The 18,999-nt window shown below is 37.5% G+C and overlaps 1 protein-coding gene across 2 annotated transcripts in view; it reads left to right on the top strand.

Moving 5' to 3' along the window:
* The window catches only part of FNIP1 (folliculin interacting protein 1), a 121,900-nt gene that overhangs the window by 94,902 nt on the left and 7,999 nt on the right, over positions 1 to 18,999 (top strand). For both annotated transcript variants that reach the window (XM_010863571.1, XM_010863570.1), the window contains 5 exons: positions 4,805 to 4,951; positions 5,825 to 5,994; positions 9,073 to 10,483; positions 11,322 to 11,490; positions 18,043 to 18,240. In XM_010863571.1, coding sequence (XP_010861873.1) covers positions 4,805 to 4,951; positions 5,825 to 5,994; positions 9,073 to 10,483; positions 11,322 to 11,490; positions 18,043 to 18,240 — 2,095 coding nt within the window. The remainder of the gene's footprint in view (positions 1 to 4,804; positions 4,952 to 5,824; positions 5,995 to 9,072; positions 10,484 to 11,321; positions 11,491 to 18,042; positions 18,241 to 18,999) is intronic.

Below are 18,999 nucleotides of genomic sequence, written 5' to 3'. Positions count from 1 at the left end.
TATCTAGGTTGGTCATAACTTTCCTTCCAAGGAGTAAGCGTCTTTTAATTTCATGGCCGCAGTCACTATCTGCAGTGATTTTGGAGCCCAAAAAAACAAAGTCTGACACTGTTGCCACCATTTCCCCATCTATTTCCCATGAAGTCATGGGATCAGATGCCATGATCTTCGTTTTCTGAATGTTGAGTTTTAAGCCAACTTTTTCACTCTCCTGTTTCACCTTCATCAAGACTTGTGTTAGGTTGGTACAAAAGCAATTGCTGTTTTGCATTGTTGAACTTTACTATTTGGCATTGGAGTACATTCTTAAATAAATGTGGTTATGTATCATTTTAATGTACATTTCTTTATTTTTATTTTTTGCTAATGACTTTTTACTTGCTGTTTATTTTATATTTATTTTAGATTAGGGAAATGATGCTAGACAAAAAGCAATTATGAGGGAGTTTCTTATTTCAGTTCAAAATAAGTCCTAAAGCAGTGGCGAGAACTCACAACATCAACAACTCATTTCGCCCAGGAATTGCTAATGAACGTACAGCGCAGTGGTGGTTCCAGAAGTTTTGCAAAGGAGACAATTGCCTTGAAGATGAGGAGCATAGTGGCCAACCATCAGAAGTTGACAATGACCAACTGATAGGATCATCAAAACTGATCCTCTTAAAACTACATGAGAAGTTGCTGAAGAACTCAGCATCGATCATACTATGGTCATTTGGCATTTGAGGCAAATTGGAAAGGTGAAAAAAGCTCGATAAATCGTTCCCTCATGAGCTGACGGCAAATCAAAAAAATCATCAATTTCAAGTGTTGTCTTCTCTAATTGTACACAACAATGAACCATCTCTTGATCAGATTGTGACGTGTGATGAAAAGTAGATTTTATATGACGACCAGCTCAGTGGTTGGACCAAGAGGAAGCGTCAAGCACTTCCCAGAGTCCAGCTTACACCAGAAACAGGTCATGGTCACTGTTTGGTGGTCTGTTGCTGGTCTGATCCATTACAGCTTTATGAATCCAAGTGAACCCATTATATCTGAGAAGTATGCTCAGCAGATCAATGAGATTCACTAAAAACCGCAGTGCCTGTAGCCGGCTTTGGTCAACAGAATGGACTCAATTCTTCTCCATGACAACGCCCACCCCAGATTGCACAACCAACACTTAAAAATTTAAATGAACTGGACTACGAAGTGTTGCCTCATCTGCCATTTCACCTGACTTTTCACCAACTGACAACCACTTCTTCAAGCATCTTGACAACTTTTTGCAGAGAAAATGCTTCCACAACCAGCAGGAGGCAGAAAATGCTTTCCAAGTGTTCGTTGAATCCTGAAATGTGGAGTTTTACAGTATAGGAATAAACAAACTTAATTCTCATTGGCAAAAATGTGTTGATTGCAGTGGTTCCTGTTTTGATTAATAAAGATGTGTTTGAGCCTGGTTATAATTTAAAGTTCATGGTCCAAAATCGCAGTTGCGTTTGCACCAACCTAATGGTAGACAGCATATTAAAAAAGAGACATTACTTTGTCAACAAAAGTCCATCTAGTCAAGGCTATGGTTTTTCCAGTGGTCATGTATGGATGTGAGAGTTGGACTATAAAGAAAGTTGAGTGTCGAAGAATTGATGGTTTTGAACTGTGGTGTTGGAGAAGACTCTTGAGAGTCCCTTGGACTACAAGGAGATCCAACCAGTCCATCCTAAAGGAAATCAGTCCTGACTGTACATTGGAAGGACTGATGTTGAAGCTGAAACACCAATACTTTGGCCACCTGCTGTGAAGAGCTGACTCATTGGAAAAGACCCTGATGCTGGGAAAGAATGAGGGCAGAAGGAGAAGGGGACGACAGAGGATGAGATGGTTGGATGACATCACGGACTCAATGAACATGGGTTTGGGTGGACTCCGGGAGTTGGTGATGGACAGGGAGGCCTGGCACACTGCTTTTCATGGGGTTGCAAAGAGTCAGACGTGACTGAGCGACTGAACTGAACTGAATGGTAGACACTATTATTCTGAAGAAACTTCTGAAAAATGAGTTGAATCAAAAAGGACATTCACGTGGTTAAGAAACAAAAATTATATGAAAAGTAAATGAACCCTATTCTACCTCTCCTATGCCCATTCTTTTTCTGAAGAACATCCTCTTTTAACTCTTTAAGTATTTCTTTTGTTATTTACCTCCATTTTATTAAACAGTGTACTTAATGCAGCTATTTCATGATTTATCACTTGTAGGGCATATTTATCTCCTGCCATGAATTCATACTTGATCTTTGTTCCTTTAGCCTTTCAGTATGATTTTAGCACTGTCTTTCAGCTTTGGTAAATTAGTTTCTCTGATAATTTATTTTCCTCTATTTTCTCTCTTGAGTTTATTTTATTAGAAATTGACATTCCTGAATTGATCGTCTATATGTCTTTCTTTCATATTTTTCTTTTCTTTTTCTGAATATATTATTTCCTATTTCTTCTGGAGTCCTTTGTGTGTGTATTTCTGTCTTTGTTTGTGTCCCTCTCTCCTTGGAGGCTTTACTTATGTATTAGTATCAAAATGTTGGTTGCCCATTAAGAATTGAGAGCGAGGAACCAAAATAAAAGTTGGGAGAACAGATTGGAAAACCTTACTTTACAGCAGTGTTGCTCAACTTTTTTCATTTTCACTGCCTGAAGGAGCATATTTAAACATTTTTTCCCCCATAATTGCTGCCTCTGCCATGAAATTTTAATACCACAAAATTTACTATCTATGTATTTATGTACTATGAAAGATTCAAATATCAAGGAGGGTTTGGGGATGTCATTTCCCCAGGCAGGTCAGTTGCTTCCTCTGCTTTCCTGTCATTAGTTATTCTGCAGGAAGATGGGGTAGAATGTAGGGGTAACCAACCACTTATGGACCTTGAATTAGTCTGTCAGTTTATAGTCCTATATGACTCCTGACCTACTTTTGAAAACTTAGACTCTCTTTGCTTCACTGGGGCAAATTAGCTTCTCTTTGTACATGTCCCCCGTTATGAGTACCATAATCTATCATCTTTCTCTACCCTACTACTTCAGTGAACATTTCTTTGTATTTTGTCTTCTAGAATCTTATTAGATCTGTAATTTTAATTTTCACTAAAGTTTCAGTAAAATTCACTAAAGTTCTGTCTGTTGTAGCGATTCATTTGATTTTTAAATCATTAAGTAGTGTTCATTTGGGGCATAAGAACTAAAAGTGGATAAACATTTGTTTTCAATTTTTTATCCTATCTGGATATCCTTAATAGTCTTTTAAAAATAAGCATTATCTCATATCCCTCATTTATATTCTACTCCTATTTTTCTCTATAAGATGCCTGTAGTTTTTTCTATTCATACATTTAAGTTCTCAGCAGTTATTTTGTGCCCTACCGATAATTCATTAATGTGACCTGTATTTGTCACTTTATGGTAATATATCCTATTCATATTAGGTTGAGATTCAGTAAAACTTGAACAAGGAACAGAATTCTTTTTCTTTTGTGAATTTTGAAAGTGAAAGTGAAGTTGTGTCTGACTCTTTGCAACCACATGGACTGTAGCCTACCAGGCTTCTCTGTCCATGGGATTCTCTAGGCAAGAGTACTGGAGTGGGTTGCCATTTCCTTCTCCAGGGGATCTTCCCGACCCAGGAATCAAACCCAGGTCTCCTACATTGCAGGCAGACACTTTAACCTCTGAGCCACCAGGGAAGCCACCAGAATTCTAGTTATTTTAGATTATATTGAGGTAGGTATCGGAGATTTGTGGAAATCTCAAGAGAACCTTCTAGAGCCTTACTAATAAGTTAATAACCATTAGCCACCTGTGGCTATTTAAATTAATCACAACAAAATAAAATTTAAAATCCAATTCCACAGTTACATTGACCATATTTTAGTTATCTCGTAATCACATATGACTGGCTAGTGGCTACTATGTTGGATGGCACAGATAATAGAACATATGCATTAGTGCTAAAAGTTCTGTTAGGACCGTTTGAGAGAGTAGAAAGTCAGATACCATTCTGTGGCTTCTGCGAGACTGACTAGTTTCTTAAGCCCCAACTTTGTGGGAGTTGCTTATCCTGGTGACTGTATAGCACTTTACCAAACAGATACTAATGTTAAAAAAAAAAACAAAAAAACTGCCATCTTAAAGGTATTCTTTTTTTTTTTTTAATTTAAATTTATTTAATTGGAGGCTAATTACTTTACAATATTGTATTGGTTTTGCCATACATCAACATGAATCCTCCACGGGTATACACGTGTTCACCATCATGAACCCACCTCCCTCCCCGTACCATCCCTCCAGGTCATCCCAGTGGAAGAGTCTGAGCACAGGCAACAAAATGATGCTGATAAACTATTGTTCTGAGTGGGTAATATTGGCACGCTGTTACGCCATTTAAAATAATTTTCTATGTTGTTGATTAAATAATTTGTTATATATATGTAAGTATAGCTTATACCTTAGAAATGTACAACTGGAAAGGGTCTAGAAATTATCTGGTCCTTTCCTTTCATTTTACAGGTAAGGGGAACTGATGCTTAAAGTAGGGCAGTAATTTATCCAAAGGCACACAGTCTTTGAGGACAGATCTGGTTCTAGGACCAAAACATTTTGAGTTTATATTCCCCCTTTCCCTTGGTAGTATGCTGAGGACAAAGAAGGAAAGACTTGATTCATTACCTCTTTTCCAAAGCTTTTAATAACCTAGGTGGGAGCCAGCAACATTAAGAGTATGTAATTCTGGGAACTGAGTTTTATAATGTGTTTTCCTCTTTTTTAGAACAACAATTTGTAATCTTTATACAATGCCACGAATTGGAGAGCCTGTCTGGCTTACAATGATGTCGGGGACTCCAGAAAAGAACCAGCTTTGCCATCGTTTCATGAAGGAGTTCACTTTTCTAATGGAAAATGCTTCAAAAAATCAGTATGGCCCTCGCTCTCTCCCATCCTCCCTTTCTTCCATCTATCCATCCATCTAGGCTATCTTAACTGTCTTAGCTGTTATTTATAATAAGTGAATATCTAGATTGTGATCAAGTTCAGTTACAAAAATGAAAGAGTTAATCATTGCCTTTGGAAGTTTTCATATTATTAATGATCAAGACAGAATTATAAAAGGTAATTAATATAATTAAAAGATATAGAAGAAGGCCAAAGAACCTGATGTTGAGAAACAGTAAAAATGTATTTGTGTATTAAAACTCCTGACATCTTACGGAACTGTGTGAGGCTTCTCATTTTTCATAATTATATCTATATATGCAGTTTCATTCTCTAGAAAACAACTTAAAAAATATATAGATAAGTGCCAGAATTCCAATAATAATGTTTTCAGTATGGTACTTTATCATATTGCTTTCTTCTAATCATTCATCAAATTCTTAGACTCTAGATGAGTAATTTAAATGTTTATATTCTCTAAACAAAGTTTTGTTAATACTTTCTTTCATTTTCCTTTTCAGTAATTGGGAAATGTATAGACCTACTGATTGATTCATAAACACTGAAAAGAATCCATAGTTTTTCAAATAAAATGGCATTTTTGTTTTTTAATTATGAGTCAAAATAGCTCCTTATGAATGCTATCTTTATTTTAAGGAGTTTTCTTTTAACTAGTACAACAAAAATTTATTAACTTTTGTTTTCATATTGGTGATATACCTATCCTTTCCTCTATTCTTTCTTTTTTTTTTATGACGATTGGCCATATACCCTCTCTGCTTTATTCTGTCACTGCTTTTTGCTTGAGGTTTTATGAAAGCAGGTTAGAATCTGATAGGGTGCATTTTGTTTTCAGATTCTTGCCAGCACTTATTACTGCAGTTTTGACCAATCATCTTGCCTGGGTTCCAACAGTCATGCCAAATGGACAACCACCTATAAAAATATTTTTAGAAAAACATTCCTCTCAGAGTGTGGACATGTTGGCAAAGACTCATCCATATAATCCACTTTGGGCACAACTGGGTATGTATTCTGAAAACCCTTACCTAATGCATTATACTTAGACTTTTGTGTAACTATCTGGAGTTATTTCATAGCAAAAATAAATAGAGAAAAATTAAGTGCTCTCTTTTCCCTTTCCTTTCTAAAGCACTTCTTCCTTGTTGTTACATGACTGCTAAATTGTCTTATCCCAATCTTATGTATAATATTCCTTATGGATAGAGACTTGCAACTGCAACAAAAGGAGCAGAATTTACTACTAACTTTGGAGTCTTCTGGATTTTTTGTATTTAGTACTTTGCCTAGAAAGAATGAATGAACAAAGTTACCTGTGATCTCTAGAATAAATCTGGTTAACTGAGAAGCAGTCATGGAGTTTTCCATTGAACTATGTTTGTTTCTTTTGTTGAGTAAATTTTGAAAATGTTGCCGTTAGTGTTGCGCACCCCACTAAATATAAATGGGTAACAGGAGAGAGGGTTTAACTGATGAGTTGACAGTCGTTAGGAAGGCAGTGTAGCCTGGAGCTTAAATTTAAGCATAGGCTGGGGAGTCAGGCATACCATGTTTGAACCACAGTTTCCCTGTTTATAAAGTAGGGATAATAAATAGTACAGGGAATTCCCTCGTGGTTTGGTGGTTAACATTCGGTGCTTTCACTGCCTCTGCCTGGGTTCAGTCCCTAGTTGGGGAACTGAGATCCCACAAGATGCATGGAGTGGCCAAAGATATATAAAATAAATATAAATAGTACATACTTTATAATGTGAAAAGGAAATGAAATAATATGAGTATAGTATTTAGGACAGTGACCGATAAATATATGTAGTTGCTGTTATCCTTGCTGTTACTCTGGTGCTATTTGGTGATGGAAGAAGAACTAGTGGAGAACATTTTGGTGACCTGGTAGAAACTTTAACTTCTCTTAGTTGTTAGGGTGCGTGAGCTTGCCAGGCAGATTGTCATGTGGCTTATTAATCATATAACCAATCAACCTCCCTCTCTCATTCCCACTCTGTTTCCTCCCTCCCTCCCTTTCCTTTCTTCTACATAATTAAGGAATAATTGGCACACAACAAACACATGTATAAAGTATACAGTTTTGTAAGTTTTGATATATATGTCAAAATATATATGAAACCATCACCAAAATCATTATGGTGAACATATTCATCATTACAGATTTTCCTCATGCCCCTTGTAATCACTTCCTCCCTACTCTGCCTGTTCACTTTCCCTTATACTCAGGCAGCCATTCATCTGCTTTCTACCAATCACTGTAGATTAGTTTGCATTTTCTAGAATTTATATAGATGGAATCAAACACTAAGTGTTTTTCTTCGGTCTGAATTCTTTCATTCAACATAATTATTTTGAGATTCACCTATATTATATGTATTACTAATTCATTGTTTTTAAATGCTAACTAGTATTTCATTGTATGAATATTTAATATATGTTTTTCCAAATCAAGTAATTCAGTAGTTTTTTTTTTAATTTGAACATTTCAAATCTGTTTTCAGTTTCACAGTCATTTATTGAATGCACAATATATCTAAGGCTCTGTACAAAGAGCATTGGAGGATATAAAGATGACTGTCTTTAAGAAATGACAGTCTTATACTGTAGGTAAAATATATATGGACAATGAGGATAATTCAGATAGGAGCTGTAAGAAGTTAAAAGTTTAGTGGGAGTTCAGTTACAGAAGCTAACATTTGTCCCAGGGAAGATGCTTTGGGCTGACAGAGATACAGAGGGACGTGAAAGTACATAGCATGAGTAAAGGGGTCTAGGTGTTAAAGTGCTGAGGACATTCAGGGGTCCAGTTGAAGTAGTCCACTTTAACTTGGACTTTGGATGAATAAAGATGAGAAAAGGTAATTATCAGAAGATCAACTTGGAAAAGTAAAGTGGAACCAGTCATGAAAGACTCACCAAGCCAAAGCAGTTTCAATTTATTTGCTTGTTAGTGGAAACCTTGGGAGTAGTTTGAACAGTGGCATCATGGTGCTAGAGCCAGTGTCTTAGCTAGAGGAGAAAATGTATCATGTTAATACAGTCTATATATTATTTGAGACCTGTTTATGTTCGTTCCTTTAAAAAGTATGAGATTCTTGTAAAAATAGAGGTTTTTCAAAAGTTGAATTAAATTCCACTCCCCCCTTTTTCGGAGAAGGCAATGACACCCCACTCCAGTACTCTTGCCTGGAAAATCCCATGGATGGAGGAGCTTGGTGGGCTACAGTCCATGGGGTCACTAAGAGTTGGACACGACTGAGCAACTTCACTTTCACTTTTCACTTTCATGCACTGGAGAAGGAAATGGCAACCCACTCCAGTGTTCTTGCCTTGAGAATCCCAGGGATGGGGGAGCCTCGTGGGCTGCCATCTATGGGGTCACACAGAGTCGGACACGACTGAAGTGACTTAGGAGCCCCCCTTTTTAAATGTAATAGCTGTTCATGTATAGTATCGATACAGAGGTGAAAATGAATCATAAAGCTGAACATGTTGCCCTTTGGGTCTGTCGTGAGTATCCAGCTCTCTGGGGAATGGAATGGAAAGGAAAATGGACTTTTAAAAACATGGAAGTTAATGTGAGGTCCTGAGTAGGACGGCAACAGTTGAGGTTCAGGAATATAATTTCAATCAGGGAAAGTTAAGTATGTGATGTGACTACTTCAGCTCTGCTCATTTTCACTTCTATTGTCTTCCTCTCCTTGGTCCTCAGCAGATGTGCTTTTGCACATAAGTACTTTAGTCAGTACTTGTCCACTCAGATGCTATACTCTGCAAGGGGACTGGCATGGAACATGTTCTTGGTAAATGTGACTTTCACAACTGACTGTTTGCTTGTGGTTTCAGCACCACAGCAGCTGCTTCAGGAGGAAGGTAGAAAGCCCCTCCATTCACCTTTCTTTTTGGTTAAGATCATTCATCTCATCCTACTCCTGAATAATCACTCACCTCTGAAGGAGCCAAAAGTAAAACCTGACCTACCCCTCATATAATAAGAGTAGGTTTCTGTTAATTGAAAATAGGGTGCTTAGCTGTATAAGTAGGAGATATGTCCATTAACTGATTTTTCTATTTCAGGAGACTTATATGGCGCTATTGGCTCCCCTGTACGGTTAGCAAGGACTGTGGTAGTTGGCAAACGACAAGACATGGTTCAGAGGCTGCTTTATTTTCTGACTTATTTCATAAGATGCTCTGAACTTCAAGAAACCCATCTTTTAGAAAATGGAGAAGATGAAGCCATTGTTATGCCAGGCACAGTAATTACTACCACTTTGGAGAAAGGAGAAATAGAAGAATCTGAATATGTGCTGATCACAATGCATAGAAACAAAAGCAGTTTGCTCTTTAAAGAGTCGGAAGAGACAAGGACTCCTAATTGTAACTGTAAATATTGCAGTCGTCCACTCCTTGGGCAAAATATGGAGAATGTTTCACGACAAGAGAGAGAAGATATTCAGAACAGCTCTAAGGAGCTGCTTGGAATTTCAAATGAGTGCCAGATGATTTCTCCGGACTGCCAAGAAGAAAATGCTCCCGATGTTAAACAGTACAGAGATAAGTCAAGAACTTGCCTTGATACCAAGTTAGAAACAGTTGTTTGCACAGGATCTGCTCCAGTAGACAGATGTGCATTGTCAAAGTCAGGCTTAGACCCAGCAGAGGAAACGTGGCAGAATGAGGAGTTGCTAGATTCAGGTTCTCACACAGGTAAAGTGTTGAGATCTGCAGGAATGGTTGTGGAAAAAAAACCTCCAGATAAGCTTGTGACAGCTGCATTTTCTTGTGAGGCAACCCAGACAAAGGTTACTTTCTTGATTGGGGATTCTATGTCGCCTGACTCAGATACTGAACTCCGGAGTCAGGCAGTAGTGGATCAGATTACCAGGCATCACACCAAATCACCGAAAGAAGAAAGAGGGGCTGTTGATCAGCATCAAGAAGCTAAACAAACAACTAAATCTGAAGAGTCTGCTATACCGAACATAGTATCTGGAGAACCCTGTGAACTCCCTTGCTGGAATCATTCAGACCTAGAAAGCATGAGTTTATTTGATGAATATTTTAATGATGATTCAATTGAAACCAGGACTATTGATGATATTCCACTTAAAACAAGTACAGACAGTAAACAACACTGCTGTATGTTAGAGTTTTCAAAAAGGTTGTGTACAAAAAATAGCAAACCAAACAATGAATTTTGCAAATGTGTAGCAACAGTTCACCAAGATTCATGTAAAACCTGTTTTCCTCAACAAGACCAAAGAGATACACTCTCCATTCTTGTCCCCCATGGGGATAAAGAGAGTTCAGAGAAAAAAATTGCTGTGGGAGCTGAATGGGACATTCCAAGAAATGAAAGTTCAGATAGTGCCCTTGGGGACAGTGAAAGTGAAGATACAGGTCAAGATGTAGCCAGACAAGGAAACAGTTATTATGGAGGAGAGCAGGAGGATTGGGCAGAAGAAGATGAGATACCTTTTCCTGGGTGAGTATGCAGTTTTAACCTTTCATAGAACTTTTAAAAATATGTACAATTCTTTTGTTTAACTGGTATCTGAAAGTTGGTTGTAGCTAATATAAAAGAAGAGATCATTGTTCTGGACAAATTTTCTTTGATTATGATGTGCTCTTACAAGAAGAATTAAAGGCTAAGACTCATAGGTACTGTGGAAAAGCTTTGTGAAGATATTAGAGAAAAGTTATGTTTGTGTATGGGAGATTCGCTACTGTCTAGGAGTTTTCAAGCCATTTAGGATAGAATTATGCTCCTCAGAGAGAACCTGTGCTGAGCCTGGCAACTAGGGAGAGGTGATCACTGAGAGAAGGTAGGAAATAGCTGTTAGAAATCAGTTTGCAGATAAGAGGAAAGCACAGAACATATACTCTCGGTCAAGAATACAAGGAAGAGATTCATACCTGAGAAATGTTACACACCAAGCTTTGGGTTTGTAAATTATTTATACTTGGTCTTAGGTGATGGTTTCTGTAATTTGATTGTATTAAGGGTGTGTTACATATACACAAGGGATAGCCTTCCTAAAGTCTGTTGTGAAAGATTCATGTTCATCTCATTACAGTTGTCCATCAAACCCTTTTTGGGTACGAAGGAGTGTTTTGTGTTCTCGTTGAGCCCTTAAGCCAGTGTGGTTTTTTTTGTTTGTTTTTAGGCCAGTTTTTATTTAAGGATGATTTTACTTTCAGTATATTTTATAGAGAATGATGGTACTGGAAATGTGGATTAGTAGAGTCCAAATTTTTTTGTATGTTTGTAAAATATATTCATTACTGAATAGATATGCCTTCTTTTGGAACTTTTCTCCCAGGTCGAAGTTAATTGAAGTGAGTGCTGTTCAGCCCAACATTGCCAACTTTGGGAGATCCTTGCTGGGTGGCTATTGCTCTTCTTATGTCCCTGACTTTGTTCTTCAAGGAATTGGGAATGATGAGAGGCTCCGTCAGTGTCTGGTGTCAGATTTGTCTCATGCTGTGCAGGTGAGTGACCTTCACTGCTCTTAAATTTGGACAAACTATTAACCAGTAGAACCCAGAGTTGCCTTTTATTGGTCACACTTCAGTGTATAATTGGAGAAGGAAATGGCAACCCACTCCAGTATTCTTGCCTGGAAAACTCCATGGACAGAGGAGCCTGGTGGTTGCAAAGAGTTGAACATGACTGAACACACACGGATGCACAGACAGAACACAATTGTTTTCTAAATCCATCACTTTATATGTGGTTACCTGTCATTGTGAAAATAAGTGAAAGGAATCTGTCAAATTAGAAATCTTAAAATACAGAAAATGCTATGTGTATTCTTAGGTGTTCATCACTAAGTTATTTATAACATCAAAATATTGCAAATGCATAAATGTGAATAGGATTAATTTTCATTTCTGGCTATAGTATTACAGTTGATTTTTTATATATTGTTGTTGTATCCTGACGCTTTGCTGAGCTCTTTTATTAGTTTTCATAGTTCTTTGTGTGGCTTCTTTGAGATTTTCTACGTACAGCTTCATTTTACCATCTTCCTTTCCAGTCTGCGATGCCTCTTTTTTCCCCTGGCCTGATGGTATAGCCTAGAGCGTTTAGTATAGTGTTGCATTGAAGTGCTGATGGTAGACATCTCTATCTTGTTCTTTTCCTTAGGGAAAAGACATCAAGCGTTGAATTATTAAGCATAATAATGTTAGCTGTTGGATTCTTATACGATGCTCTTTTATCTGCTGGATAAAGTTCTGTTCCTAGTGTTTTGAGTTTTCTGTGCCCTACCCCCTTAAATCATGACCTAGTGTGGGATTTTGTCAAATACTTTTGTGAATCTATTGAAATGATCATGTGGGTTTTTCTGTTAATGTGATAGATTACATTGACTGATTTTTAGATGTTAATCCAATCTTTGTATTCCTATTGGGAAAAATCCCATTTGGTCATGGTGTATAGAATTCATTTAGCCCATGAGTTGACTTTGTCTGTGGTATAAGATAGTGGTCCAGTTTCATCCTTTTGCAGTATGGCTGTTCAGCTTCTTAAGCACCATTTATTGAAGAAACTATTCTTGGGTCCTTAGTCAAATTAATTGAGCATATATACATGGGTTTATTTCTGTGCTTTTCAGTCTCTTATTGCTCAAATTAAAAAAAAAAACAACTTTTCTTCCTTTTATTGTTATAAATAACATTGATACTGTTGCTGCATTTTGTGAATTTAAGGTTATTTCTGTAGGCTAGATTCCCAGAAATGAAGATATTGACCAATTTTTAAATTTAGAACTATTTTCTTGTTCTTGTTGCATGTTTGGTATTTTCTTCTCCAAGGACAATGGTAGTTTGAACAGCAGTTTGTAATGTCCCTAAAACCTGTTCCCTTTAAAATATTGGGGTTCTCTCTCTTAAAAAAAAAAAAAGATATATGAAGAAAACTGATTAGTTTTGAGGAACGTATTTGTATCCAGCCTCAAATACTTCCAGGTCACAAATAGGAAATGTATTCTCAAGTAAGAATATGTTCCTCTTGGGTATAGGTTGTTTTTTCCAGAAGTTGATGGTTAAGGAAAGGACTGAAATTGACTAACTTGAAATTTTATCAGATTAGGACATTGCTTATGATAATCCATGAGTGAAAAGAAGCAGCTTCAGAATAAATCACTGGTACTGCCCCCTTGTTTCTTTAACAACTCCTAAAATGAATTTACACTGTTACACAGTGGAAATGACAAATAGAGTCAAGGGATTAGATCTCATAGTTAGAGTGCTTGAAGAACTATGTAACACTGTACAGGAGGTAGTGATCAAAACCATCCCCAGGAAGAAGAAATGCAAAAAGGTAAAATGGTTTTCTGAGGAGACCTTACAAATAGTTGAGAAAAGAATAAAAGCAAAAGGCAATGGAGAAGAGGAAAGATACATCCATCTGAACGCAGAATTTCCAAAGAATAGCAAGGAGAGATAAGAAAGCCTTCCTAAGTAAGTGACCAATGCAAATAGAGGAAAACAATAAAATGGGCAAGACTAGAGATCTCTTCAAAAAATTGATACCAAGGGAACATATCATGCAGAGATGGGCACACTAAAGGACAGAAATGGTATGGACCTAACAGAAGCGGATGATATTAAGAAGAGGTGGCAAGAACTATGCAAAAAAGATCTTAATCACTCAGCTAAGCACGATTTTGTGATCACTCACCTAGAGCCAGGCATCCTGAACTGTGAATTCAGGTTGTCCTTAGGAAGCATCACTATGAACAAAGCTAGTGGAGGTAATGGAATTTCAGCTGAGCTATATTAAATCCTAAAAGATGATGCTGTGAAAGTGCTGTACTCAATATGCCAGCAAATTAGGAAAACTCAGCAGTGGCCACGGGACTGGAAAAGGTTAGTTTTCATTGCAGTTCCAAAGAAGAGAAAGTGCAAGTTACTCAGTCAGTCTTGTCTGACTCTTTGCAACCCCATTGACTATATAGTCCATGGAATTCTCCAGGCCAGAATACTGGAGTAGGTAGCCTTTCCCTTCTTCTTCCCAATCCAGGATCAAACCCAGGTCTCCCACATTGCAGGCGGATTCTTTACCAGCTGAGCAACTAGGGAAGCCCAACCCAAAGAAAGGCAACGACAAAGAACGTTGAAATTACCACACAATTGCACTCATTTCACACGCTAGCAAAGTAATGCTCAAAATTCTCCAAGGTAGACTTCAACACTATGTGAACTGAGAACTTCCAGATGTTCAAACTGGATTTAGAAAAGGCAAAGGAACCAGAGATCAAATTGCTACCATCTGTTGGATCATAGAAAAAGCAAGAGAATTCAGAAAATCATCTGCTTCATTGACTATGCTGAAGCCTTTGACTGTGTAGATCATAACAAACAGAGGAAAATTCTTAGAGATGAGAATACAAGACCACCTGGCCTGCCTCCTGTGAAACCCATATACAGGTCAAAAAGCAGCAGTTAGAACTGGACATGGAACAACTGACAGGTTCCAAGTTGAGAAAGGAATACATCAAGGCTGTATATTGTCACCTTGCTTATTTAACTCTAAGCAGAGTACATCATGTAAACTGCCAGACTGGATGAAGCACAAGCTAGAAACAGGATTGCCGGGAGAAATATCAGTAACCTCAGATATGCAGATGACACCACCCTTATGGCAGAAAGTGAAGAGGAACTAAAGAGCGTCTTGATTAAAGTGAAAGAGGAGAGTGAATAAGCTGGCTTTATTAAAACTCAGCATTCAGAAAACTAAGATCATGGCATCTGGTCCCATCACTTCATGGCAAACAGATGGGGAAACAAAGGAAACTGTAACAGTCTTTATTTTTATTTTTTTGGACTCCAAACTCACTGCAGATAGTGACTGCAGCCATGAAATTAAAAGACAGTTGCTCCTTTTAAGAAAAATGATGACAAACCTAGACAGCATATTCAAAAGCAGAGACATTACTTTACTGACAAAGGTCCGTATAGTCAAAGCTATGGTTTTTCTAGTAGTCTAGTATGGATGTGAGAATTGGACCATAAAGAAAGCTGAGCACTAAAGAATGATGCTTTTAAATTGTGGTATTGGAGAAGACTCTTGAGAAGAGTCCCTTGGACTTCAAGGAGATGAAACTCGTTTATCCTAAAGGAAATCAGTCCCGAATATTCAACGGAGGAACTGATGCTGAAGCTGAAACTCCAGTACTTTGGCCACCTGATGTGAAGAACTGACTCATTGTAAAAGACCATGATGCTGGGAAAGATTGAAAGCAGCAGTAGAAGCAGATGACAGAGGATGAGTTGGTTGGATGGCATCACCATGAGTTTGTGCAAGCTACAGGAGTTGGTGATGGATAGGGGAGCCTGGTGTGCCGCACGCAGTCCGTGGGGTGGCAGAGTCAGACACGACTCAGCGATTGAACTGAACTGTAAATGAGTTTGATTTGGATCATTGTAGTCTCAGACTTGGGTTTTAGGCCCTTCTTTCTTGGGAAACTGGGCTTCCCTATTGGCTCAGAGGGTAAAGAATCTGCCTGCAGTGCGGGAGACCCGGGTTCGATCCTGGGGTCAGGATGATCCCCTGGAGAAGGGCATGGCAACCCATTCCAGTGTTCTTGCCTGGAGAATTCCATGACAGAGGAGCCTGTAGAGTCCATGGGGTTGCAAAGAGTTGGACATGACTGAGAAACTAACACTTCTTGGGAAACTACTGATGTGGGCTTATTTTCCTTTATCTTACCAAAAAAAATAGCTTTAAAAATCTTAGCCATGTGACTTTTGATTGAGGAGCTATAAAGTGAATTTCTAAAGTGGTTTTTAAGCTTTTTAAAAAGAGATATGTTTATTTCATAGCTGTTTCCTCATTACCTGTTTAGGCATTTCCTTGTGAGGATAGTAGATGGACTTCCATTGTAATTCTCATCTCCTGAAAATGCCCTCTGCTTTTGCAAGAAGTATCTTCCTTTAACAGCTTGTTTTCCACTTAAATTATTTAATTCTATTTCCCACCATATTTTTCTTTTATAAGAACAAAAATAGTTACATTGAATATATATTCACTCTTTTCTTGTTTCTTAAAAATGTAAGATTTACCTTACCTCTTTACATGTATATACCATTTCCAAAATTATGTTTCGGTATTGAAGTTGATGAAAAGTATTATATCCTTGGTAAGAGGTGAATAAGAAATATTTAACTACCATTTATAAAAACAAATATAGAATTTAGAGTTCCATGGGAAGTCTTCACAGTGTTAGCTTTCCAGCCTCCTCCTTTGTATTCTTTTGTTTCCCACTTCTCAGTATCATTTTCCACAAATTTGGTTACATGCATCTACTTCTCTTTTTGAGTCTTTTCATGGTATTCCCCTTTGTAGAATTATCCATAATCCTCTTCCATTTTTCGTTCGGAATGCTATTCATGTTTCAGTGACATATCCTTGTGCTCCTTCTACTGTGTAACTCCCAGTCATACAGAACCCACTGTTGCCCTCCTCTGGTACCCCAGCACTTGGTGACTGTTTGTTACCCAAGTATTTTCATAGCTGCATATGTATTTCTTTTTATCTCCCTCATAGGACTGTGAGCTCCCTTCTCTTTGTTTCCTTAGCATCAAGCAAAAAACTTTATTCTGGACCAGGAGATATCCCTCGGTGGGGTGGGTGCCAAACTTGAATTTTTCCTGGAGTAAACTTGTTGTATTCTTGCTATGACATTTTAGTAACAGTGAAAGTTAGAAAGGAGAAAGGCCATTGGGTTTAAGTATTTCAGGTTGTAGTTTATATTTCAGTCTTACTGCCAGTATGTTAATTCATATGGCCAATGGTGAAGAAAGCCTTACCTTTCTGAATACAAAAAGATGTATTGAGCATCTCTTATTTATGGTGGTATTATGTACTTAATTCTTTGTGGGTAAACCATGGGAACCCAAGGGCACAGGCATATGCCTGTGGTTCTTTTATCCATATATGTGAGCTAAAAATGTTTTTCTGTTTCTTAAATTTTCTTATTAAAATATCATTTAGGTGAATGCTTCTGATTCAAATTTAAGCAGTATAAAGATTACAAAGCAAAAAGTGAAGATTCTCTATACTCTTAATATTTTGTATTTCTTCACAGAAAACTTCATAATAAACAGTTTGATTTGAGTATTTTCTTTTTTCTATACATTTTCATTTAGATAAAGATCTGAATTTTTAAGAACGTAACTGGGATATAGTATGTGCGTGTGCATGCACATGCTCAATCGTGTCTGATTCTTTGCAACTCCATTGTAGCCCAACAGGCTCCTCTGTCTGTGGAATTTTCCAGGCAGGAATATTGGAGTGGGTTGCCCTTTCCTCTTCCAGGGGATCTTCCCGACCTAGGGATTAAACCCTCATCGCTTGTGTCTCCTACCTTGCTTGGCAGGTGGATTCTTTACTGCTATACTACCTGGGAAGCTGTGGGTAGTGACTTTTCTCCCACCCATTTAACCAAGTATCCTGAGAAACATGTTCGTATATGTTGATTTGTCTCCTTTTTAACTGCTGTATCTATACTCTGGATATATATTTTTGTAAAATAGAAAAGCCTAGCACATATAGCCAGGAAGAGATAATCAAGAGATAGTCTCTGAGGTGCTCAAAGAAATTAATGCCTGACTGGATGGGATAGTTAGCACAGAACCTTATCATTGACCTTTCATATGAATTTATTTCCTTCCTATTTTTAAAATATTTAGCTCTTTCGAAGTAAAAGCATTTTCGTTCAGTTGCCTGGCACATAGTTGGCACTTAGTAAATCTGTTGAATGAATGATCAAAATACTGGTAAAATTCAAGTTCTGGATTAAAGGATACAAAATTCTGGTAATGAATGTATTATCATTTCTATAAGATATCTCAGGGTATTTGTTATTGAGCTACTTTCTTCACCGTCAAGGATTCTTTGGCTGTAACTCTCAGAAGTTTCATATTTCTCTGTTTTGTTTTTGTCTAGTACCTCTTCCTTGTGCATCCCATTAACATTATCTTTGAAAACTTTTCTTTTTTTAAGGTGATTTATTTTTCTTTTTCCTTTTTTCCCAGCATCCAGTATTGGATGAACCAATAGCAGAAGCTGTCTGTATTATAGCAGATATGGATAAATGGACTGTTCAAGTGGCCAGTAGCCAGAGACGAATGACAGATAATAAATTGGGAAAGGAAGTGTTGGTTTCCAGTCTTGTTTCCAATCTGCTTCATTCCACTCTTCAGCTTTATAAACATAACCTGTCTCCAAATTTTGTAAGTATGTGTAAGGCTTGAATTAACTGTGGACACTGTGATAGCTAACTTAACCCTATTGTTACTCATGTGCCTACACTGAATACTACTGTTATCTTCATTATTATTTTCCTGAAAGAAGGTGTTATGGACTCAATGTTTGTATTCCTCTAAAATCAACATGTTGAAGCCATACTCTGCAATGTGATGGCCTTTGAGAAATAATTAGGGTTAGATTAGGTTATGAGAGTGGGACTCTCATTATGCGATTAGTGGCCTTATAAGAAGAGGAAGAGAGCGATTCCATTTGCTCTACCGTGTGAGGACACAGGGAGAAGGGAGCCATCTGCTAGCCAGGAAGAGAGTTTCACTAAAACTCAGCCATGCAGGCACCCTGATCTCAGACTCCCAGTTTCCAGAGCTGTGAGAAAATAATTATCTGTTATTTAAGCCATTGAGTCTGTGGTACTTTGTTGTTACAACTCAAACTAAGACAGAAAGGGATATGTACATGTACTTGTCTATATAGTCTATATGATTTCTGCAGTACCTGGTTTAGTATTATGTGAAGTAATGACATGTAACAAGCCCTAAGCTCTGTGCAGAATGCCAGTGCATTGTGTAGCCTCATTTTCATATTAGGACTTTGGATGATTGTTTTGTTTTTTTTTTTTAAATTTTTAAATTAAATATTTCTTTATTTATTTGGCTGTGCCAAGTCTTAGTTGCAGTATTTAGGATTTAGTTTCCTGACCAGGGATTGAACCCAGGGCCCCTGTA

This window comes from Bison bison, unplaced genomic scaffold, assembly GCF_000754665.1.
Source record: "Bison bison bison isolate TAMUID 2011002044 unplaced genomic scaffold, Bison_UMD1.0 scf7180017864492, whole genome shotgun sequence".
In the NCBI taxonomy this organism is placed as follows: Eukaryota; Metazoa; Chordata; class Mammalia; order Artiodactyla; family Bovidae; genus Bison; species Bison bison.
Note: the sequence above shows the minus strand (reverse complement) of the source record. Positions and strands in the feature narration are given on the sequence as shown.